Source organism: Mastigoproctus giganteus, chromosome 9, assembly GCF_048544385.1.
Source record: "Mastigoproctus giganteus isolate SK-2022 chromosome 9, ASM4854438v1, whole genome shotgun sequence".
Lineage (NCBI taxonomy): Eukaryota > Metazoa > Arthropoda > Arachnida > Uropygi > Thelyphonidae > Mastigoproctus > Mastigoproctus giganteus.
In genome coordinates, this window is record NC_143583.1 from 157,451,720 (window position 1) to 157,477,670 (window position 25,951).

A 25,951-nucleotide genomic window follows, 5' to 3' on the forward strand; every position below is an offset into this window, starting at 1 on the left:
ATTATCCCCTTGTATAAGGCAATGGTAAGGTCACACCTTGAGTAGGTGTGGAGGCCTCATTTTAGGAATGATGTAGAGCTGCTGGAACAAGTACAGAAAAGGGCAACAAGATTGGCAAGTGGAACAAAGGGTTGCAGTTACCATGAAAGGCTAAAGTTCTGTAAATTGCAGCATCCGGAAACTAGACAACTGTGATGTTTGTTTGTTTGTGGGCTTTATGGCACAAGGCCATAATGTACCTTCCTGTAAGGTGACCTGACTAAGGTGTATAAGGCCTTGAATGGTTTGAGCAAGCTCAATGATGGGATTCTTCCTCCTGCTCAGATTACTCACCTGAGGGGACACAAATTCAAATTGAGGAAAGACAATTGTAGAATAGATGTGCAGAAATTGTCTTTAGTAAGCAGGTGGTTGATAGTTGGAACAAAGTTACGTCTGTTGTAGTGGAGGTCAGCAACTTAACTTCAAGGCAGAACTAGACAAACATTTGGAGTGACTGGATGAGTGAAATGGGAAGGGGTTTTTTCCTTTTTTGGCAGATGCTATGTAAGCTTGCTTTCTTGCATTATATGCCTCTATTAATGCTAATTAGCATTATAATGGCTAAATGATACAAGGAAACATCGAGTCTGACAAAAAAAATAAATACTCTGCCTCACTCACTGTGGCAGACACTTGTTCTATTAATCTGCAGTACACTGCCTGAAAGTAAACCTCAGGAGATTCCACCTTCTGTTATTTGTTATTCACCAATGTTTTTATTATTAATATTTGTGACCCATGGTTCTTCTGTTTTCTATCAGTGTAAACATACTTACCACATTCATTTTACTGATTCCCTTCAGGAAATTATATACCTCTCAGGTCTTTCCCACCTCCACCAAGATGAAATGCCAAATTTTGCAGTCCGTACTTTCTAAGCTACCTTGCATGTGCACCAATTAGCACTCCTCACCAATTTGGTTGATCTTTGAACCCTTTCTAGAAGCTGACTTCGAATGAGGTCTCCAGACCTGGACAATGTTCTATATATATAGCATCATCTTAGACTGAGTAACAATGATATCCTTTTGTTTACTTGTGAAGGTCCTATATATATATATATATATATATATATATATATATATATATATATATATATATATATATATATATATATATATCAGAGAGGATAACCTGTACCTTCGTAACCATTTACACTGTATGGAAAATTCCATATCTGACCGAGTTGTAATCTGAAGCCTTTCATCCTGGATCACTTTTAACTGCACTTCCACTTTAGGTTATAAGTAAGTGTTGAATTTATGTTGCCTGGGTGCAAAATCTTACATTTAGAAGCAGTAAACTACAGTTGCTATTTAAAACAATGTGTAATCTAAGTCATTCTGCAGCAAAATGATATTTTTCAGTACCTTCTCACTGTTCTCTCCAGAACTGTACATGGATTGTGAGAAGCTACACTCCATTGGTGCTGTGGTCAAGCCCTCTGTGCATGTGGCCTGCCAGAAAAAAATTGGACCCATGTCCTGTATAAGTACCCCTTTATTGTGCATTGCATACAAAACTTATCAACAGCATTGGTACCCTACCATGGGGTGGCAGTGTTTGGGTTAGGGCACCACCAGTGCTTTCCCACATCTGCACCTTTGTTTCTCCATGCGATAAAACAGAACTCTGTAAAAGCCAGAAGTGTGATTTGTGTGTTGTTTTGTGAAAGTATCTGGCGCCTCTGTAGCTAGGTGGGAAGGAGCAGCAGTGTGTAGCACACTGCTTTTTGATTAGACCGGGGTTTGAGCCCATCACCACCAAATACGGAGGATACAGAAAGGTCAGGGAATGACCACCGCATAACCCAGAGCAATATGGCCTTAGTTGCTAATGCTCCTAAAAAACCAAATAACATCGTGAAAGTGTTGTTCATCTGGCTTTCTACCACGGGGTCCCTAGAGGGACCCCCACATTGCCTGCCACTACCTCTGGGAGGTAAGCCAGTCACAGTCCCATGTTCTCTGCTAGGGTACTGACAGACCAAAAAATAAATAAAATAAAAATAATAACAAATAAAAGTTAGAGTATCAGATAAAGTGCCAATGGGGGGGGCAAAAAGAAAGCAGCATCGGGGATGTAGAGGAAGGCATCCCCAAAAGTAATGGAGACAAGTTCCATCAGGCAAAGAGTGGGATTAAAAGTAGATGTGCTAGGATGCACACTTTAGATTGCCATCTGGTGGAGAATGTCAATTCAAGCTTGGTGTCAGGTCAGTCAAATAGAGTGAAATTCCAATGGTCAGGAGAGGTCATAACAAGCCAAAGGTCACAGTCCAGTGGTTGTCTTCTCAGTTGGTAGATGTCTCATCCTGTTGTTAGCCATATTCCAGTGATTGTATCACAGTAGGTAAATACCACTGTTTTAGGCTGGTTTCAGGTTAGGTTCCTCAGTGAGGATATTTGGGGCTGTGGCACTGAAGAGTTGCCAGTTCTGGTAGATGGGTGCAGATTGCTTGTCAGAATTATGGTTCTGGGGTTCAGAGTGGGATGTCCTTATGTGAATAACACCTGTTCACCACAGATGAGCTGTATCATAGCTCTCTTTCTAAGTATGCTCAAGACTGTTTCTGAGGTCCAATGTATAGCTAGGCACCATAACATCTAATCTCAACCACAAGCCTCAACTTGACCAAGTACCCCTAAACAGCCAGCCTACCTGAATTTGACTTCCCAGATGTGACTGCAACATTTAATCTCTCTGAAAGGAAGACAAATATTATCCTGGACCTTGGACACTTCATCATAGGGCCTTCCCTCCTATTAAACAAGAACTGACTGCCACAATTGGATCTCTGCTGGCTTAGATCTTTCTTCAGTTCTGGCAGTGAATTCCTACCATGGAAACAACTGCCATTATGCCAACCCTGGAATACCAAAGGGGAGGAGACACTAACAGGATATTCTTATCAAGAAACACCAGTGTTCTGCAGACTAGGCATTGCAGGGGTGACCTGATTGAGGTATGCAAGACTTGCAAAGGAATAAACAAACTAAGTGCTGATGACATTACTCTTTCTCAGACCACACACACACACAGTGATGTTTAAATTGCAAAAGGTTGGCTAAAGAATAAGTGTGTGAAGATTTGCCTCTCAAAAAACAGAGCATAACTGATTGCTGGAATAAATTTCCAATCAAAAGTTGGGAGGATTGGTAGACTAAATAAATTTAAAAATCAGACATTAGTAGGGAAGGGCAAATAAAGATTTATTTTTTGGGGGTAGGGGATGATGCTATATAAGCTTTGCTTCCTTGAATCATTTTGTCAATTCTAAAATAGTACCACAATCTGGCAATAAAATACATTACCAAATTCATTTACATGTCATCACTCTGCTGTGGCTGACTATTCTCAAACAGCAAATACTTGCTTACAACTACAGATTGTTAGAAACTTAGCACAGAATTTAAGAACATACAATTTTATCTTGTTTAATTAAGATTTAAATGAAATTAGACTGATGACTAAATAAGAAGGGAGGCAGAAAGATAAGTTGATTCACTTACATGTGTTGGTAGCCACAATACACAATGCAGAGCTTCCTTGCCTACCACGTAGTAGAGCATTTTCTGCATGGAGGCAATAATATTTCTCACCTCCAATATAGATTCCTGATTCTGTAAATGTACCTGGATTACTTCTCATGGTATCTGCAATAGTTTTCAGTTCTTGCTGTGATACCTAAAAATGAGAAAAAAAAAGCAAGTATCACTAAAACCAGGAGTTAAAGATTGAGATTAAATGTAACTAATAAATAATCTCACAATTTAGGAGGGAGAAAGAACTCAATTTTCTTAATCAAATTACTGCCTGTTCACAAGAAACTATAAGATAACACTAGTCAACATGTAAAAATGTTATAAAAACACCCAATCTTGACTAATTTTATGCTGCTGAACAAAAAAACCACATTAAAATTTGGTGATTGGCTCTTGTTTTTGAATTACAGTTGGGATCTCATATTAGCAAGTTACTCTACATTAACAGCTACTGCAAAACTCATGGCAACACCACAGTTTCAGTACCACCACACTATCACATGATTGGAAACTGTTGCCTCACTCTGCATCACTTGATAAGTTGCTGTTGCCTCAAACGAGTCAACTCCGTTGCAGTAATCCTCTTATATGGCTAGGTACTGGATGATTTATTCTCAGTTAACGGTTCTCTGAGATTCCTAAATTTTGCGCAGTATTTGTGTTGTTTAAGATTAATATGTTCCACAATTGTGTGAATAGTCCAGATGACTTAAATTACATATGTGGAGGAGTCATGTCAGCTTCAAGAAAGCATCCTTAACTCTAGCCATAAAAAGGCCTACTTTTTGTACTTTGGGTACAAAGTAGGCAACTAGGACAAGAACTGGGCTCCACACATGCTGCACTACCAGTTCAAAGCTCAATGCATAGGTGAATCGAAAGGGATGTTTTATACGTTTCGCAGTGCCCATGATATGGAGGGAGATGACAAATCTTGTCACAGATTTACTTCTGTTGACTCCTATTGGAATAGGGATGACAATGAAGAAAAGAAGTGGACAGTGATGTAACCAAATATACCATCTGCAATTTGTTCCATGCCTCCCTGAACCACCCAACTGTTGTTCTGTACACTCTGATGAAGATACTGCTAAATATCAACTTGATATACACTACAGCAGCCATCTACATCAAGGGATCCACCAGTGTGTCCAAACCTTTATCTTTCTGAACCACTTAAGATCACAGAAAGAGTTTAATGACCTCATCGGGGATCTCGAACTGCCAAAGAATAAAACAGCTTTTGGCCTCGAGGCTACAACAGTGGAATCTTAAATAATCCTGTTAAAGTGACAACATTTCATACTCAAAATAAAGAGTACGATATATTCTACCACACAGAAGATGAACTCACCGTAAGAATGCTGATGTCTAGTGGCAGCAATGAACATGAGGCACATTCCCAAAGAATGGGAACTATTTACAGAACCTAAGGTTAGCCTTAAGGCTGTGTTATTACACAATGGAAATAATGCTGCCTTCGATACCTCTTGCATATGTCATCCACAAAAAAGAAACATACTCAAACATGGAGGCCATCCTTTTTAAGTGTATACTATCAGAAGTATGAGTGGCAGATGTGCTGATTTAAAGATAATTAGCATTAGTAGAGGCATATGATGCAAGAAAGCAGCATCAGCAAAAAAAAAAAACACCTCATTTCACTCATCCACTTGTTCCAAATGGATGTCTAGTTTTGCCTTGAATTTATTTAAGCTGCCAACTTCAACAACAGACAGAAGTTTGTTCCAGCAATCAACCACCCGCTGGCTAAAGGCAAATCTCCACACAACTGTCTTTCCTCAATTTGAATTTATGTCCTTCAGGTGATTAATCTGGTTAAGAGGAAGAATCCCATCAGCATTGAGCTTGCTCAAACCATTTGAGGCCTTATACACCTCAATCAGATCACCTTGCAAGTGCCTAGTCTCCAGATGCTAATTTGCAAAACTTAAGCCTTTCTTCATAAGAGCAACCCTTTGATCCATTCATTAATCCTGTTGCCCTTCTATGTACTTGTTCCAGCAGCTCTACATCTTTCCTAAAATGAGGCCTCCACACCTGTATACAGTACTCAAGGTGTGGCCTGACAAATGCTTTATACAAATCCCCTTGTATAAGGCAATGGTCAAGACACTATAAATTTAATTTATATTTGTCAATGTTAAACTTCAGTTGCCACCTCTCAGTCCATCTACTCAACTTTTCCAGATCCTGTTGCAGTAGCATACTGTCATTAACCCTGCCAACCTCCTTATCTGCAAACTTATACATTAAGCCTAATATACCTTCATCAACATCATTAATAAATACAAAAAACAAGGGGCCAAACACTGAACCCTGGTGGACTCCACTAATAACATTAGTCCAAGAAGAGCAGTGTCCACTGATTACCACTCTTCTCCAAGTAAACCATCCCTTCATCCATAGCAGCAACTTGCCCTTAATGCTGCACTACTCCAATTTGTACAGCACTCTTCCATGTGCAACAATATCAAAAGGGGTTACCCTGACCAATTTATTTTGATCAGGGTAACCCCTGATTTTGTCTAAAAAATTGATATCAAAATTATTCTTTGCATCCAGTTCCTTTGTGACCACAGCATAGTATCCAATAAAATTTGTCAGGCAAGACTTTCCCTTAAACCAATGCAGCTTCCGAACTATAACTGAAGTATTGTCTAAATCAAGTATTCCCAAAGTGGTCAGTAGTGACTCCTGGAGGTCTTTGAGCAAGTTTGAGGGGTTTTTAGTTCCTAATAAAGCCACTGGGGGCCAGTAAGATTTTAGGGGTTTTTTAAAGAAATTATTTCCTCACAAAGATAATTCTAGAATTAATATATGAAACAAGTTGTTAACTTGGGCAGTCAGCAAAGTGGCTTTGGGTGGAATCACACCATTGTCACCTCATGTGAGGTTACATGAAACAAGTCAAACATCAAATGTATGGGAGGGGGAGAGAGCTATATTTTCCGTTTTGTTTATTGGTCGGAGATAAACTGTTGTTAATGGCTGCAGTCGCAAGATAACATGCTGGCCTTCAAGGCCGATTCACTTCCTCATGAGTTTGCAGTTTTCTGGTCGAGTAGAAAATTTCTTATGGCATGAATTTCTGTAGGATTGTTATTGGAAGATACTTGAGAAGGAAGGTTGTTCCAGAAAACAGAATGGATAAATGAACAGGAAAGTTGAATTTGAGTTAAGTTCAACAGAGAACAGATGCTCAGTGGTTGCAGCCTTTCCATCCCCCACTCTCTCTCGAGACCAGTCTAAACTGGTCTGGAAGAGAGTAGGGGTGGAATTACATATACTAATCCAAAAACAGTGCCCATTGAAGTATGTACAGAAAAGGCATGCAGCAGAAATGGAAAGTCACTGGACAGTAGAGAAATTTTGTAAGAGATAGGTCATTAGTTAACCTTACTATCCTCTTTTGAAAGGAGTCCTGAAGAATGATGAGATTTGATTTTTTCAGAGTAAGTAGTTGTTTAGAAGGAAGGCTAACACCAAGAGCACAAAAAAAAAAAAAAATTTAATGCAAAAGGAATCAACATTTGTGATTTTGATCAGGGTAACCCCTGATTTTGTCTAAAAAATTGATGTCAAAGACAAGCATATGATTAGTAGACTATTGTGAGAAAGAAAACAGGAATGAGTTTTTGAAGGACTGAGGTTAACTAATTTTTCTTTTTCCCAGTGGAGAATTACCTAGAGACCAGCATTAAAGGAATCTGTGCTGGATATTTGAGAATAAGATTAAGGCTGTTTTGTGTTGTTTGGTTTTTAGGAGCATTAGAAACTAAGGCCATACTACTCTGGGGATATGCAGTGGTCATTCCCTGACCTTTCCACATCCTCTGTATTTGATAGTCAGGGGCTCGAACCCCAGTCTAATCAAGAAGCGTGTGCTACGCACTGCTGCTCCTGCCCACCTGGTTACAGAGGCGCCTGCTGTTTGTGCAAATGGTTTCTCAAACTGGAAGGTGGATTGTAGTGCACTATCATTAAGAATGACAGGATTTCACAGTCAGTAGATAATTAATATACAAGAGAAAAAGAGTGGGAGAAAGAAATGAACCATGGAGAATACCAGCATTAGTGGAGAAGTTAGAGTCATCTACCATTCTCCACAGTGAGCATGTCAGAGGAAACTGGATACCCAAACATGATTAAAAGCCTTAGAAAAATGTCAAGATGATGCTCAAGTTTTACCACACTTTTACACAGATGAATAACATAACCCAGTATATCACACAGTGGATCAGCGATGGATTCTATATTGTCAATCATTGATTAGATGGAAGGTTAAGCAGGTTTGATTTCTTAATTACTTTGGAAAGAGCATAAAAAAGTAGAAAACACAAGGACAACTAAATGGGAGTGTCATCCTTTTAAGGAAATGGCTGGGTGTGCAAATTTCCAAGCAGAAGGGAAAATTCCAGTGAAATGTGTGCCAAAAAGGTGATGCAGAAGAACAGGAGTAAAGCTCAGGAGTTCAGGTTTTGAGAACTGCAGAACAGAATTGCCATCAGGACCTGAAGCTTACTTGGCATCAAGTTCATTCAGAATTCATTGAACATTATGTCAAAAGGCCACAAGAGGCAGTGTAGTGTACTGGGTATGACAATTGATTTACCAAGATATCAATACAAGTGTTAGAAGAAATATGTTAGGAAAGTTGGATTGGAGAAATTCAAGTTTCAAAGAGAGGAAGTCAGAATTCCAAGTGATTAGTGGAATGATACAGGCAACAGATGAATATGACAGAATGTGGTCAAGAGATTTTAAGCCTATGTACATAATCATCAAATGTACAAATCAGCTAATGCATGATCTCACTGTATTGTAGATGCAGTGAGATCATACATTAGCTTATCCAGAATCATCCTAGTGTTACCAATAGGTTTGGTCCAGTGGACTATCTAGCAGCCAGCCTGTGAACACCATTTTAGTTCTGTACCCTCTAAATGTAAGGAAGACTGGATCTTGCCATGACATCCATCATAACCTAAAAAGACATCAGTCAGAGTGGAAAATTTGAAATCTTTTTGTGAAAACAGAGGTATAAAACTGTTTTAGCACATAGCAAAACATAATGGTTGTTACTGAAACAAGCTATGAATCATTTAATGATGGACTACAGAGTTATTTCTTCAGTCAGGATAAATGTCCAAATATTTTATATGAATTTAACAGGAAATCTTTTGTATTTTTTCCATTTCTGAGAAGTCAGAAAGATATTTTCTGACGCTATTTAGCAAATTGAATGTGAAGAGGCAATAGGTTTTTATGTTAAGAAAGAAATAATTTCTTCATCACAAAGTTTACAATGCGACAAAATGAAAAAAAATGTTCTTACACAGTGATGTGAAAAGTGAACTTAAGTCTTCATAAAAAAGGTGTGATGACTAAAGAATCATTAAAAAAAAAAATGCTGCAAATTTATAATACTGCACTTCAGTACATTCAAAAATGTAATGGATTTCACTGAGGAAATTCTTTTGTTGGGAAAATTTCACCGAATGTGCAGAGGAAATAGATTCTTACCTAACCTCAGTATAAATGAAGAAAGTCTTTGGTAACTACAGCAATGTAAAATTGTATTCAACACAGAATAAAATGACTGAATGGAATAATACTAACTGTAAGACTGCAGACAAATGGAAAGAAGTATTTGCTCATTTTCAGAAAGGAAAAAATAACCTATAATGAAATAAAGTTACTTGTTTTTTGTCTTACTATACCAGGATAAAATGCCTCAGGAGAATTTTTCTACTTGATGAATTTGTTATGCACTGATGATAAAAACTGCCTTCAGTTGGACAAGTCAATTTTGATTATTAAAACCCATAAGGATGTACCAGCATCCTTAATAAAGTTGTTGGTACATCCATATAAGGTTGATGGATGACATGTACCAGTCAATCATAAGGAGGGACAGAAGTTGTACAAATTAGTGATTACAGAAGTATGGACTGCAAAGGATGAAGAGATTGATAAAAAAACACGAGTGGTTGTCTGATTTTTAGCATTTATTTATATTTGATATTCTTTGTCTCATATTTTTCATATGAGAATTCTCATTCCTTTTTAGAATAGTTATTTCATTATATGTATATTTACTTCATGCATGTACACTTCTTAAGAAAGTCTATCAAAAGTATTGTGCTTGAAAACATTGCCCCTAACAGAGATAGACCTGCATTTCAGTCTTGGTTTTTGTTTTTAAAATCTGGGATCCCTATGATTGAGGTGTTTAAGACTTTGAATGAATTGAGCAAGCTCCATGTTGATGCAGCTCTTCCTCCAGCTCAGACCACACACACACACACACATTAAGGGGGCACAAATTCAAACTGACAGTTACAGAATAGATGTGCAGAAAACTGCTTTTAGCAGCAGGTGGTTGATTGCTAGAACAAACTTCTACATGTTGTTGTGGAAGTTGATAGCTTACATAAATTCAAGGAGCTAGACAAACTATTGGAGGGAATGAATAGCTGAAATGGGAGACAGTTTTTTTTTGCTAATGCTGTATAAGCTTGCTTTCTTCCAACATTTGCCGCTGCTAATAAGATTAACTTACAGGTGACATAATATTGTATATGCTCCAGGTTTGATTTCTATTATTTTGTTTTATTAAATTAAAAAGGCAGCACCAACAATAACTTAAAACACAGCTACAGCCCATGACAATAAATGGACATGAGCACACCACAAGAGTAATGTCATGTACATACATTACTGTTAAAAATAAAAGATTTTAAAAAGGATTCAGTTTTGTAAAATTTACGAAAAAATTTAAATGTTTTACTTGTGCAAAAGGAACTAAGGCTAAAGCACTGGGAAAGGAAAAATGAGTAGGTATGTGTTATAGGCCTAATGAATCTGATGAGTATAATGAGCAATTGTGCAGAGAAATAGAGTGGGCCAGTAAATTAGAGTGTCTTATAATGGTGGATTTTAATTTTCCAGATATTGACTGGAATTTGTGGGTTGGTCATTCACACACTAGCAAGGCATTTGTGCATTTATTGGATGATTGTTTTCTACAGCAGCATGTTCAGGAGGCAATTAGAGGGAGTAATATTCTTGATCTAATTATCAGTAGTGATTCTTCATGCATCAAGAATCTTCAGATAAAGGAACTACTAGGTGGCAGTGATCACAGTGTGCTGAAGTGGGATTTACTCAAAGAGATAACTACCATCAAGTGTAAAGGGAAGGGTTTTTGCTTTTGTAAAGGTGACTATGGTGGTCTGAGACAGTATTTAAGTTCTATACAGTGGAACCAACTGATGTTACCAACAGCAAATTCAAAATAGGAAGCATTCAAAGAATTAATCTTGGAAGCTACTAGGCTTTTCATACCAACAAAGAAATATTGTTCACGATTTAGGATGTCAGACTATCAGTAGTGATTAAATGGACAGCCTAAATGGATGCCAGATGAACTAATTAGACATGACAGAGAAGAAAAATGCATAGGATACATAAATTAACATGTGACACAGTAGCCTTTGATAAGCTGGTCTGTAACCAAGTTACAAAAGAGGTTAGGCAGGCGAAGGCAGATTACAAGAAATCTTTGACAAAGGATGCAAAGAAAAACAGCAAAGAGTTCTTTACTTATGTAAACTCTAGAAGGAGAGGATGAATCAGATTGGTCTACTGGATATCGATGGTTCAACTGTTGATGATCCTGCTCAGGTAGCTAACAAACTAAATGAATATTTTGCATCAACATTCACACATGAATTATTCAGGGAGGGGAAATGCCAGAGGTATTCAACTCTGGCAGTAAGCTAGATAATCTTGTAATAACTGAGAGTAAAGTGGAGGAGAAACTGAAGATAAACACAAGGAAGGCACCTGGGGTGGATGGAATCTATCCAGTTATATTAAAGGAGGCAGCAAAGGAAGTAAGCAAACCCTTAGCAATAATTATGAGCTTCAGTGGAGATACCCATGGACTGAAAATGTCCAAATGACCCCAATCCACAAAGGAGGATCAAAGGGAGACACAGGTAATTACAGACCTGTTAGTTTAATTACTGTTCCAGGGAAATTAATGGAGGCACTAGTTAAAGAAGTATTGCAGGATCATCTAGACAAGACTTCAGTTATAGCTCTGACACAGCATGGGTTTGTTAAGGAGAAGTCTTGTCTGACTGATTTGATTGGATACTATGATGTAGTCAAGGGAACTGGATGCAAAGAATAACTTTGATATCATATATGTGGACCTTAGAAAAGCCTTTGATACTGTTGAACATGAAAGACTGCTGCACAAATTGGAGCAGTGTGGCATTGAAGGCAAATTGCTGCTATGGATAAAGGGATGGTTGAGTGGGAGAAGACAGTGGTAATCAATTAACACTGCTCTTCGTGGACTAATGTTATTAGTGGAGTCCCTCAGGGTTCAGTGTGGGGTCCACCATTGTTGTTTTCTGTATTTATAAATGATATTGATGATGGTATATCAGGCTTAATGTCCAAGTTTGAAGATGATACAAAGTTGGCAAGGTTGTTAATGACACTAATGACAGTACACTGCTGCAACAGGATCTAGAAAAGTTGAGCAGATGGGCTGAGAGGTGGCAAATGAAGTTTAACATTAACAAATGTAAAGGTACTACATATGGGAAGCAGTAATCCCAGAGTAATGTATCAACTCTGGTACCACACTGACAGTGGTAGAGAATGAAAAGGACCTGGCGGTAATTGTGCAGGCAGATATGAAGTTTTCTGTCAGTGAAGACAGTCTGCAAGTGTAGCTCATGGTGTCTTGTCAATGATATACAGGAATTTTTCTAGCAGGAATAAGGAGATGATTATCCCCTTGTATAAGGCAATGGTCAAACTATACCTTGAGTACTGTATACAGGTCTGAGGCCTCATTTTAAGAAGGATGTAGAGCTGTTGGAACAAGTACAGAGAAGGGCAACAAGATTAGTGAATGGAATAAAGGGTTGCTCTTACAAAGAAAGGGCTTAAGTTTTGTAAATTACAGTGTCTGGAGACTAGGCACCTGAGATGTGTATAAAGCCTTGAATGGTTTGAGCATGCTCAATGCAGATGGGATTCTTCCTCTTGCTCAGAATAATCTCCTGAAGGCATAAATTCAAATTGAAGAAAGACGGTTGTAGGATTGCTGGAACAAACTTCCATCTGCTGTTGTAGAAGTTGATAGCTTTAATAGATTCAAGGCAGAACTTGACAAACATTTGGAGCAAGTGGATGGGTGAAATAAGGTTTTTTTTTGGCTGATGCTATGTAAGCTTGCTTTCTTACATCATGTGCCTTTGCTAATGCTAAAGTGCACTAAGACAACACCATAAAAAGTAAAAACAAGCTTTTTAGCAACCATTAAGGGAAGTTATCCCATCAGAAAATATACAAGTATAAAGTAGGATATTGAATACAAATGAATGCTCTAATTTAAAAGTTAATAAGTTTGCAATTGGCAAAAGCTGTTTTTCTTATGTAGATTTGGACAAACTCAATTTGCTATTTCGTGTATCTCATTGTTAAGGCACCTTTGCCATAAATTGCTTGGTACTGCACTACTCTTTGAAGTCACACCAGCAAGCAGATATGCAATGTGAAGATATTAATGACCCAGTGACAAGAAGTACCCACAATATGAGGAGCAGGAGTGCACAAATATAAAATTTGTAATTTAAGCGACTGAAAGCTATAAGACATTGTAAATGGTGGCCAAAGCACTTTTTCTTATATAACATTGAGCAAAGTCAGTTTGTTACTATGAGACTGCAAAGTGAAATTCTGCCCTGGGCAATAGCAAGCACTAAATAAAATAGCAATATACTTCTCCACAATGTTATTATTTAGAGTAGTGCAGTATGAATGCAACTTGAGGCAAGAAATAAGAGTAGGACAAAAAAAAAAAATCAGAATGTTTTATAAGGGAGTATTAAATTTCCAAGATATTGACTAGAACTTGTGGGTTAGTCACTCACACACTAACAAGATTTTTGTGGATTTTTTGGATGACTATTTTCTGCAGTGGCATTTTTGATAGACAATAAGAGGAATCAATAACCTTGATCTGATTATCCACAGCAATTCTTCATGCATTAAAAATATTCAGTTGAGACCTCTGGGGTGGCAGTAATCACTGTTGTGGAATTTAGTTAAAGATATAACTATTGTCAAAGATAAAGGGAACCACTTTTACTTTCATAAGGATGCCTAACAGTGGCATCAGACAGTTTTTAAATTGTATACAGTGGGACCATCTGATGGTGTTACCAACTTCACCCAAAATCCTTGCCAGAAGACAAGCTTCCATTACTCAGTAGATATGGAGTAAGTGATTGCAAATGAAATAGAAGTGATACCATATACATAGGAAAGGCAAACAGATATTAAATGCAGTAAATGAATGGGTAGGCACAGGGAAAAATATATTGGACCTCATATTTAAAAGGGCAAGGTCATTATTTGAGCACACAACTCATAATTATTACAGATAATAATGCAGAATTATTATCTGCACTACCCCACAGTATTAAGTCCATTGAATTCATTCACCTAGTATGGACAGGAGGATAGCAGCTGGCTGATTAATGAGATCATAAAAGATGTCTGAGGAATATCATTCCAGATGGCAAATAGTTACAATTACAAGAGGGAGGTTTCTTATTTACCTTTAAATGTCTTGTGCAAGCAGAAGCATGTTGGCTCATACTTACACAGGACTTGGATGTCATCACTATTTCAACAGAAACCATGGCAATTCCATTGTAAAAATCTGAATGTGGAGCCATTTAGGTTTATTATAGCAGTGTCAGCTTTGAGGGACTGAGGGCTTGGATCTTCCTCTATAAAGATTAAAACTGTTGACAGTTACCTCCATATCCATTTTTTCAGCTGTGGAGTGTGGATCAGGTTGTCTCTATAACATTTAGTTTTAGTCCACTGCTGGAATGCTCTAGGGTATACAGGGTGCTCACTGTGACAGATGACAAAAGTGGGCTAAGTGATGGTATATGCATTACTCTCCTGGTCTTTTGTGGTGCAGTACATGCTCCACGACAGGCCATCTGTGAATGTCCATATCTGAAACACTGCAAACAGTTTGGGGATGACCTTACTATGCAATGCAGATGGCTGTTATCAAGTTAGGAAATGGAGAGTTAAACATAAGGATAGGGCTTCTGGTTGATACTAAAATCCCCTCCCTATACAAAAATATCCTTTATTGCTAACACTCGCTGAAATTTTAGTTCAGTGCAGATTTTCTCAGAAACAGCAAGGGAAGTCCCGCTTGCTGCGATGACACTTCATGGTGAATGTTTTGTGTGGTGTCACCACAATCAATATTTTCCCCACTTATAATGGAATTTCTCCAAGTAACTGTTCAGAATGTGTCATTTTTAGTTTCAATTAGGTCTCTGCAGTGAAGCTACCTAACTCATTTGGGGATGCCTGGTCCCTCTAAACCCTTTATATGAAAAAGGCATTTCTCCAATAGGGTGATCAGAACCTAGTAGTCCTGACACTGCTTCAGTTTTGTCTCCTAGTTGAACTAGTACTGTCAATCAGTATTCGGATTTTCTGAGAGAGAGCATGTTGGGGTCTAGAAGAAAGATTTAGATTAGGATTTATTTTATTGTTTGTTTACTTATTGCCTGGGCTCCCATCTGCCACAGATGGCCCAAAGGAATACCCACTATCCAATGCACTCTGGAGTAGGTGGCACACCAGTGTTAATCACATGCTGTACCCAACCATCCTAAATCCTGTCCCTCATCTGAGGTTAGGGACATGGCTTTAGCACAGCTGACCCCTGCAAGTGAACCTACTAGCTAATTGATTATGGGCAAGCCACCCCAGGACTGTGTGTGTGTGTGTGTGTGTGTGTGTGTGTGTGTGTGTGTTGCAGCCCATAACAAAATAACCAGATTCCTATGATGTTAGTCTGCAACCTAGGCTATGGGTGTTTGATCCTAGTGATAATAATCTGGAGGACTAGCAGCATCACCAGGTCCCCTTATCACATACAAGTCAAAAGGCCATAACTAAAGAAGGCAAGGAATAAGAACTGTAATGAATGGTGGAATAAGATGAAAATTAAGATAATACAATCAAAAGCTTCAGTGTTATCAGTACAATAATTTCAGCATTTGTAAATTAACTGTTCCAAACTGTAAATGCATACCTGCACCACTGAGTGCAGGTATGCAGACCATTATCAATATTTGATGATAAAGAAGTAACAAAGCAAGAAGGTATTTTTGTGCAACAATGTGATAGTAGCTAAACTCATGTTGATGAGATGTAACCTCATCAATGTGAATTTAGGTGAACTTTAAGTGCAAGTTCACTTAAAGTCCAGTATACAAATCCCAATTCCCATTCCCCTGATAAAAGTGATTTTATTTTGTCACAAATGTCTTTGATGTCATGGTGAGTATAACAGTTTATAAATAGTTTCTCATAAAAATATAACTGTTTATTTTGAACTCATTAAAAATAACATGGGTTGCTATCATAAGAATTTATTAGCCCTCATTTCCCCTTTAAAAAATTCACTCATTGCCATCCAATAAGTTTCACATTCTTTGTAAATACTTGAAACTTAGGTAAACTGAAATAAGAAAGATTTAGGCACATCTACAACCAATTTACAAAATAAGTTAACTTGATGTAGATTAAGTTTTACTATTATTCAGTATGAAGGTTTCAGAGGTTATTCCTTAATTTAAGAAATCTTCAGTACATTAAATATAATTCAATATTTAATTCTTTCATGAAACTATTGTATTCTCAATTTCAGGAACACTTTTTTAAAGCACAGGATCCTAGAAGACTCCCCCAGCTAAAGTTAATTAAATCAGCCCTAAGTACACCTGTATCTACTAGGCCTGACATTCCACATCAAGTCACTGTGACAAGGTGAAAAATTCAGTTCAACTAACAGGCTATTTGTTCTTACAAGTTGTTCTTATTAGAACAACTTATTTGTTCTTATTAGTTGGTTCTTACAAAAAGAACCAACTTCTCGGGTCAATAAGTTCAATATTGTGGTGATTAGCATAGGCATACGATGCAAGAAAGCAAGCTTATGCAGCATCAGCCAAAAAAAAAAAAAAAAACATGCTCCCATTTCACCCCTCTGTTCGTTCCAAGTACCTGTCCAGCTCGGCCTTAAATTTATTTAGGCTATCAACTTCCACAACAGAGGATGTAAGTCTGTTCCACCAACCAACCACCTGCTGGCTAAAGGAAAACTTCTGCACATCTATCCTACATCTGTCTTTCCTCAATTTGAATTTATGCCCTCTCAAATGATTATTCTGAGCAAGAGGAAGAATCCAATCTGCATTGAGCATTCTCAAACCATTCAAGGCTCATACACCTCACAGGTGCCTATTCTCCACACACTAATTTACAAAACTTAAGCCCTTTCTTTCTAAGAGCAACCCTTTATTCCATTCACTAATCTTGTTGCTCTTCTCTGTACTTGTTCCAACAGCTCTACTTCCTTCTTAAAATGAGGCCTCCAGCCTTGTATACAGTACTCAAGGTGTGGCCTCTAACTATTGCTTTATAATACAAGGGGATAATCACCTCCTTATCCCAGCTAGAAAAATTTCTGTATATCATTGACAAGACACCATGAGCTACTCTTTCAGACTGTCTACACTGTTCAGAAAACTTCATATCTGCCGAAACAATTGTTATTTTCGTTCTCTACCACTGTCAGTGTAGTACCACTGAGTTGATATGTTACTCTGGAATTACTGCTTCCCATATGTAATACTTTACATTTGTCAATGTTAAAACTTCATTTGCCACCTCTCAGCCCATCTTTTCTAGATCCTGCTGCAACAGCGTACTGTCATTAGTGTCCTTAATAACCCTGTAACCTTCACATCGTCTGCAAACTTGGACATTAAGCTTGATATACCATCATTGATATCATTTATACATACAGAAAACAATGGACCCAATACTGAACCCCAAGGTCCTCCACTAATAACATTAGTCCATGATGAGCAGTGTCCATTGATTACCACTGTCTTCTCCCACTCAACCATCCCTTTATCCATAGCAGCAATTTGCCTCCAATGCCACACTGCTCCAATTTGTGCAGCAGTCTTCCATTTACAACAGTATCAAAAGCCTTTATAAGATCCAAATATATGATAAAGTTATTCCCTGTATCCAGTTCCTTTGTGACCACATCAAAGTATCCAATTAAATTGGTCAAGCAAGACTTTCCCTTAACAAAACCATGCTGTGTAGGAGCTATAACTGAAGTCTTGTCTAGATGATCCTGCAGTGCTTCTTTAAGCAGTGCCTCCATTAATTTTCCTGGAACAGAAGTTAAACTAACAGGTCTATAATTAGTTGTGTTGCCCTTTTATCCTCCTTTGTGAATTGGGGTCACATTTGCATATCTCCAGTCCTCCCCTGAGTCCAAAGAAGCTCTCATAATTATGGCTAAGGGTTTGCTTACTTCCTTTGCTGCCTCCTTTAATATAACTGGATAGATCCCGTCCACCCCGGGTGCCTTCATGTTTATCTTCAAATATTTCTCTTCCACTTTCCTCCGAGTTATTACAAAATCATCCAGCTCACTGCCGGAGTTAACTCACCTCTGGCATTCCCCTCTCTGAATAACTCCTCATGGTGAATGTAGATGCAAAATACTCATTTAGTTCATTAGCCACCTGAACAAGATCAACAACAATTGAACCATCAATATCCAGTGGACCAATCTGATTCATCCCTTTCCTTCTAGAGTTTACATAGGTAAAGCACTGTGTTGTTTTTCTTTGCATCCTTTGCAAAGGATTTCTCGTAATCTGCCTTCGCCTGCCTAACCTCCTTTGTAACTTGGTTGCATATCAACTTGTATCTATCATAGGCTTCTGTGTCATGTGTTAATTTGTATGTATCCCATGCATTTTTCTTCTCTGCCATATGCCTCATTAGTTCATCTGACATCCATTTTGGCCTAAACCTTGAACGATATTTCTTAGTTGGTATGTAAAGCCTAGTAGCTTCCAAGATAAGTTCTTTGAATGCTTCCCATTTTGAATTTGCTGTTGGTAACATCATCAGTTGGTCCCACTGTATAGAATTTAAATACTGTCTCAGTCCATCGTAGTCGCCTTTACGGAAGAAATAACCCTTCCCTTTACCCCTAACCCTAATGGTAGTTACCTCTTTGAGTAAATCCCACTTCAGCACACTGATCACTGCCACCTAATAATTCCTTTATCTGCAGATTCTTAATGCACGAAGAATCACTACTGATAATCAGATCACAAGTATTACTCCGTCTAGTTGCCTTCCGAACATGCTGATGTAGAAAACAATCATCCAATAAATCCACAAAAGCCTTGCTAGTGTGCGAGTGACCAACTCACAAATTCCAGTCAATATCTGGGAAATTAAAATCCCACATACGACACTGATTTACTGGCCCACTATTTCCCTGTACAGTTCCTTATTGTGATGTAATCAACTGTTCTAAATACTCCTTCAAATAACTTTAAAGTAAGATAGAACAAAAAAAAAAAAGGCCCTTTACTGGTGTCATTTTAATTTTCATTGAGCCTCCCCTATCAACTAAATCGGAAAGTAACGTAAAATGTCATTTTAAAATTAAAAATCCTATTATGTCATAAGACTAAGTTAATTAACTGTTACTAGAATCTAAGAAAACAGATGTCTGCACATACTAGATCTGAAATTATGCAACTGTTCCTTTTATTCAGCCAGTTGTCCATAAAGCTATTCTAAATGCTGGTTATTAACCTGTGCCTATTTCCTCTAACAAAGATCACACATTTTCAGTTAATGCTGAAGCATCTGGAATCACTGATAACTACAACTCCCCCCCCTTCCCCTCTTCCTTCCTTCTCAACCTTTTCCTCCACCACTGCCTTCCTGGATAGGTACCCAAGTTTGGCTTAAATACATTAGCAAAAAACCCATCTATTTGAAATATAGTCTAATTTGGGGACTACTCTTAATTTTATTTAAAAATTAATAAATAATTTAAGTGTACACACAAAAACTACTCTTCAGTAATGAAAAGTCCAAATTAGTATGTAAAGTATTATAAAGAATATATAGTAATAAAGTAATTTAAATTACTTTATTACTATATATTCTTTATAATACTTTACATACTAATTTTAGATACTACTTTACATACTAATTAAAGAATGATAATTTTGCATGGATACACAAATCATTCTGGTTTACAAAAAGATTATGTAATACATTAACATATTCTTACAAATATCCAAGTAAGAGTCCACATTTTCTGAGCTAAAGATGCACTTAATACTAGTTTTATGTACTTATCTCAATGTTACTTAGTCCTAGTTTGGACTAAGTAACATTGAGTTTACAATTAAGGTTTTTGAATATCTATATGCAGCATGAAATAATCAGTCACTGCAGGATTTCTTGCCTATCATGACTAAACATCATCCTATAGTAAAACAAACCATATTTAAAAAATCATTACTAACTTTAAATGATTGGACCAGTTGTATCTTCAGTCATTCATTAAACAGTATTATACACAGTTTAAAACATAATTAGAATTTAACCTTTCAAGTGTACTTTTCAAAAAGGCATTTCAAATAATATTTGAAATGACATTTCAGAGTATATTTACTTATCAAATAAAAAAAAAAAAAAAAAAAGTGCTGTCAATCTCTTATCTGTATTTATAAGCAATTGTAGACAGCTTAAGAGTCCAGCATAAAATATATTTTAAAAAAGGAGATTATGCCTTTCAGCACTTATCTGATTTTGGATTACAAAAAGCAATATTCTCTGGAATTTAGATCCAAAAGCTGATGAAACTGAAAACAAACAAATGCAGAAGAAAATATTACATCAAAAAATAAAGCACTTTATTAATTTTTCAAAATCTTTTCCAATATTTCACATTTGATTTGTGAAATCTCAATAATAATGGGCAGTGAAATCAAAATACAACCAAAATATTTAAAAGCATTTATGTACAAAAATTTTCAAAGTTTCATGGGGGGGCCTTTGCCCAGAACTAATACACCATCTGCACAAGAATCATATTCTAGTCTATGGAATATAAACAAATTGTAGTTTAAGTTCATTTTGAAATATGTGAATGATGTATTAGATAATAGAATTATCTAAGGCCAATTATGTGCCTAAAACATCATAGTAATAAAGCCTATTTAAAATTGTAATACTGATTAGACCAAGTATGTACTTTTTATAATTTATTAAGCCAAAATACTACCTAATCTTAAATATTGGCATTTCAATTTAAAAATATTAAATATATTTTCAATCAACTTCAAGTGATATGAATTAGATTCATCAGTTCAATCTATTCACCAAGTTAAAGAGATACTTTCTATGCAAAGCAGATCAAAACTTGTAGAAACCATCTTGTCTTCTTTGCCCATGCAGATGTCAATAAAATTGTTACTTAAGTAGATTGTAATTCATTTGTCTTTTACATATAGATTTATTCAATACTACTACTTGTCCACCTTAGGTAGGTTAAGCCTCCTTTGAACACATTCTCTTTACCATTCACTGAATTTAGTACCAAATGACAGTAGTAGCTCTTTGAGGGTGCCAATGCCAGAGTAACTGTTTTCTAGCCAGGTTTCCTTTTGTTTCTCTTCCCTGGCCCTTCCATTCTTTGTCAATAGGTTTGGCAATCTGTGTTAGATCATCTTGCATTATGTACAAACTATTGTAATTGTTTTTTTTATAATTTCAATAACGGATTCTGTAGTTCAGTTCTCTTATATTGTTAGTTTTCTTCTGTCCAGAGGGTTCTGTTTAATGTCCTGAAACATTATCACAAAGGACATGTTGCTTTCATTTTTCATTATCCAACATTTTGATCTGCAGAACAACCAATCTGTAGTTATTCCTCCAGATTTTTTAAATTTGATCATAGTGAACCAACCCTAACCAGTCTGCTTTTGACTTCACATTGTAGATGTTTTATTTTAAAGTTCCTAGGTTATAAGTGAAGTTATGCATTTGTTCTAATGTTTGTTGGCTATCATTATCCTTCTATAATGAAGTTTTTCTTATTCCTAAATTTATCTAGAGTTTAATCTATTAATGTTCCTGGAAAGCTTTACCCCTTAATGTTTTTAATATTTCTTCCTCTTTTTGTGTCACAGTCATGACATCTGTAGGGTTAACAATCCCAATTTTTTTGGTACACAAAAAACTGAAGTGCTTCTCCAGTTAAGTCTTTACTATGCAATTGGGCTCAATGCCCAGGCATGTAGCTAGTTCAGGTGTCCCCCCCCCCACACAAAAAAAAAGAAACAAAATGGTAGCTGGTATGCCTTCCATCTCTAGTTAATTTTATATTTCAAAGTATGCTATTCATGTAGTCTAAATTTTCAGCTATTTCCCCCCACGTTCCCAATATCATCTACGAGTCTTAGCCAGCAGACTGGCTTTAAGTGGCCCTTATGCAGTTTCAAAATCTTTTGCACAAATGTCTACCATAATTAGATAGATGGACTATCATGCATCCCAATTTTGGTATATGAACCTTAATGCAAATTTGAAGTTACCTGGTTTCAAGAGCTATCCTAATTAAATTTAACATCATATTAGTCAGTTTGATGGACTGAAAAACAGAATTGAAAGTAAGGGATCCTTACTTCCAATCCTATGTTTTTCTTTATTATTAATTTACCAAATTCTGTCACCTCAATAGGCATGTTTGTGAGCACACTGTAGCACATTTTTCCATAATTATTCTAATAAGCTCCTGCAAATGACAACCTATTTTCTTTAGGTAGAGTCAAAATATCAACCACCAATTTTGCAAAATTCTGTATGCTGCTGACAGTCACCCTAATAGATTACCTTCCTTATAGATTTTTATATTAGTATTAATAGTGGAAAATAATGTAAGAAAGCAAGCTTACACAGTCAAAAAACCTTGCATTTCACTTATCTATCCCCTCTACTAGTTTAGTTTTTTTCTTGAATTTATTTATATTTAAAAATAAATATGGGGCTTCACTATTTGTAAGTCTAACAAATTCTCATTCTCTCAGTATTTTTTTTTTTTTTTTTGCTGGTGCAGCATAAGCCTCAGGCTTCCTTGTATATATATAGCTAATAATAATCTCATTGTGAATACCTGCACAACGAGTTGCCATGCTATTGTACTACCTCGAATAAGTAACAATTCGCTATAGGAGAGGACTATTGTTACTTATTCTCAGCAGATACCATCACCCATATGACACCATTTCAGAGCTTATTGGCTCCTCATCAGTGGGTGGGCGTGTACCCTGGTGTTGCAGTGATAACAACCCAGTTGCAAAGTATAACTCCACAATATGAGAGATGCCTGATGGTGTGGAGTAATTTAGATTACAGAATAGTTTAGGGCTAAAGCCTCAGGTTACATACAGAAATTATGCAATTTCACTAAATTGTACATCAACTTCCTACATAACCAGAGGCTTTAATCATAAACTATTCTGTTGTCAATTTTTTTAAAATTAACGATACATCCTCCCTTATTTTTTTTGTCCAATCTTTTTTAATTTCTATGTTAAGTATCCCAATTTCTCAGCAAGCTACGGGTCATCCTCAAGCATTCTAGCACCTCTCACTGAAGAAAGTTTCATTGATGAGGCAGGCAAAGGCAGATTACGAGAAATCCTTGGCAAGGGATGCAAAGAAAAACAGCAAAGAGTTCTTTACTTATGTAAACTCTAGAAGGAAGGGGATGAATCAGATTGGTCCACTTGATACTGATGGGTCAACTGTTGATGATCCTGCTCAGGTAGCTAACAAACTAAATGAATATTTTGCATCGACATTCACACATGAGGAGTTATTCAGCAAGGGGAATGCCAGAGGTGTATTCAACTCCAGCAGTAAGCTACAGAATCTTGAAATAACTGGGAGTAAAGTGGAGGAGAAACTGTTGAAGAAACACAAGAAAGGCACCCGGGGTGGATGGAATCTATCCGGTTATATTAAAGGAGGCAGCAAAGGAACTAAGCAAACCCTTAGCCATAATTATGAGAGCTTCCTTGGACTCAGGGGAGGTACCCATAGACTAGAAATGTGCAAATGTGACCCCAATTCACAAAGGAGGCTGACAAGTAATTATAGACCTGTGAGCTTAACTTCTGTTCCAGGAAAATTAATGGAGGCACTGGTTAAAGAAGCACTGCAGGATCATTTAGCCAAGACTTCAGTTATAGCTCAGACACAGCATGGTTTTGTTAAGGGGAAGTCTTGCCTGACCAACTTGATTGGATATTATGATGCAGTCACAAAAGAACTGGATGCAGGGAATAACTTTGATATTATATACTTGGATCTTAGAAAGGCTTTTGATACTGTTGCACATGGAAGACTGCTACACAAATTGGAGCAGTGTGACATTGGAGGCAAATTGCTGCTATGGATAAAGGGGTGGTTGAGGGGGAGAAGACAGAGTGGTAATCAATGGACACTGCTCATCGTGGACTAATGTTATTAGTGGAGTCCCTCAGGGCTCAGTGTTGGGTCCATTATTGTTTTCTGTATTTATAAATGATATTGATGATGGTATATCAAGCTTAATGTCCAAGTTTGCAGATGATACAAAGGTTGGCAGGGTTGTCAAGGACACTACTGACACTATGCTGCTGCAACAGGATCTGGAAAGGTTGGGCAGATAGGCTGAGAGGTGGCAAATGAAGTTTAACATTGACAAATGTAAAGTACTACACATGGGAAACAGCAACCCCAGAGCAATGTATCAACTCTGTGGTACTACACTGACAGTGGTAGAGAATGAAATGGACTTGGGTGGTTGTGCAGGCAGATATGAAGTTCTCTGAGCAGTGCAGACGGGCTGCAAGAGTAGCTCATGGAGTATTGTCAATGATATACAGGAATTTTTCCAGCAGGGATAAGGAGGTGATTATTCCATTGTATAAGGCAATGGTCAGGCCACACCTAGAGTACTGTATACAGGTCTGGAGGCCTCATTTCAAGAAGAAAAATATCAGAGCTGATGGAACGAGTACAGAGAAGGGCAACAAGATTAGTGAATGGAACAAAGGGGTGCTCTTACAAAGAAAGGCTTAAGTTTTGCAAATTACAGTGTCTGGAGACTAGGCACCAGCGAGGTGATCTGATAGAGGTGTATAAAGCCTTGAATGGTTTAAGCATGCTCAATGCTGATGGGATTCTTCCTCTAGCTCAGAAAAATCACCTGAGAGGGCATAAATTCAAATTGAGGAAAGACAGATGTAGGATAGACATGAGGAAATTTGCCTTTAGCCAGCAGGTGGTTGGTTGGTGGAACAGACTTCCATCCCTTGTGGTGGAGGTTGATAGCCTAAATAAGTTTAAGGCTCAGCTGGACAGGTATTTGGAACGAACAGAGGGGTGAAGTGGAAGTGGGTTTTTTTTTTTTTTTTGGCTGATGCTACATAAGCTTGCTTTCTTGCATCAAATGCCTCTACTAATGCTAATGTGTGGTTGAAAAAAAAAAGGAACTTTAAAACAAAAAGCAAAGTACTTCTAGTAGTGCAACTGTGGTCCATGAAAATGCATTGCACTATATTTATCCACTTTGCTAATTATTGATTTGCTCTGTGAATTTAGTGACTAGTGACTTAAAGGCTGCCTGTTATTCACTTATAAGATGTGGTTTGCAAGTTAAATTTAATGATCAAATTTAAACCATTTTTCTTAATTATTTCTCTTATTAAAAACTTGAAGTTACTCTTCATATTTAAAATATCAGAAATGGCTTAGCAAGTGTCATATGATATTCTGACTTCACATGCTGTCTTCAATTCTTATTTGGTAACTGCTTGAATGATAGTAATGTTAGAAACAAGTTAGTCACTTCTAGGCATACAAGGTCATTCTTATACAACTCAAGATACCAACCTCAAAGCTTTTTCACCATATGAAAAAAAAAAAAAAAGGTGTTCTATAAGATATTCTTTAAAAGAAAATGAATTACTTCTTATCAAGAACTGCTAAAAATAAACTTTAGTGCATGCACAACAGAAAAATTCCACTTTAAAAAAAAATCTTTGATACATGTTGTTCTTAGCACATCTGCTTCTGTGGCCATAATGCACCTCCCAAAGTTCTTACATTTTCTACTCTGATCCAAGCCCGAGGCAGGATTCAAACCCGGAACCTTTGGGTTGCCAGGCAAGCTCTTTACCCACTCGGTATTTTATTTTGTAACATGTTCAGATATTTAAGAATTTCACTATTGTAACTGATTGCAACTTTTTTATCCTGTAAAACATCTCAGCTTACATTCTGCAGATACCCCAGCTACAAACGTTTAGTGTTGC

General features: G+C 37.1%; 1 protein-coding gene across 1 annotated transcript in view; it reads right to left on the bottom strand.

Annotated features, from left to right (window-relative positions):
• The window catches only part of LOC150080838 (profilin-like), a 93,617-nt gene that overhangs the window by 29,693 nt on the left and 37,973 nt on the right, over positions 1-25,951 (bottom strand). Inside the window, exon 2 of the mRNA XM_090381054.1 lies at positions 3,555-3,729. Within this exon, the coding sequence (XP_090237180.1) occupies positions 3,555-3,729 (175 nt within the window). The remainder of the gene's footprint in view (positions 1-3,554; positions 3,730-25,951) is intronic.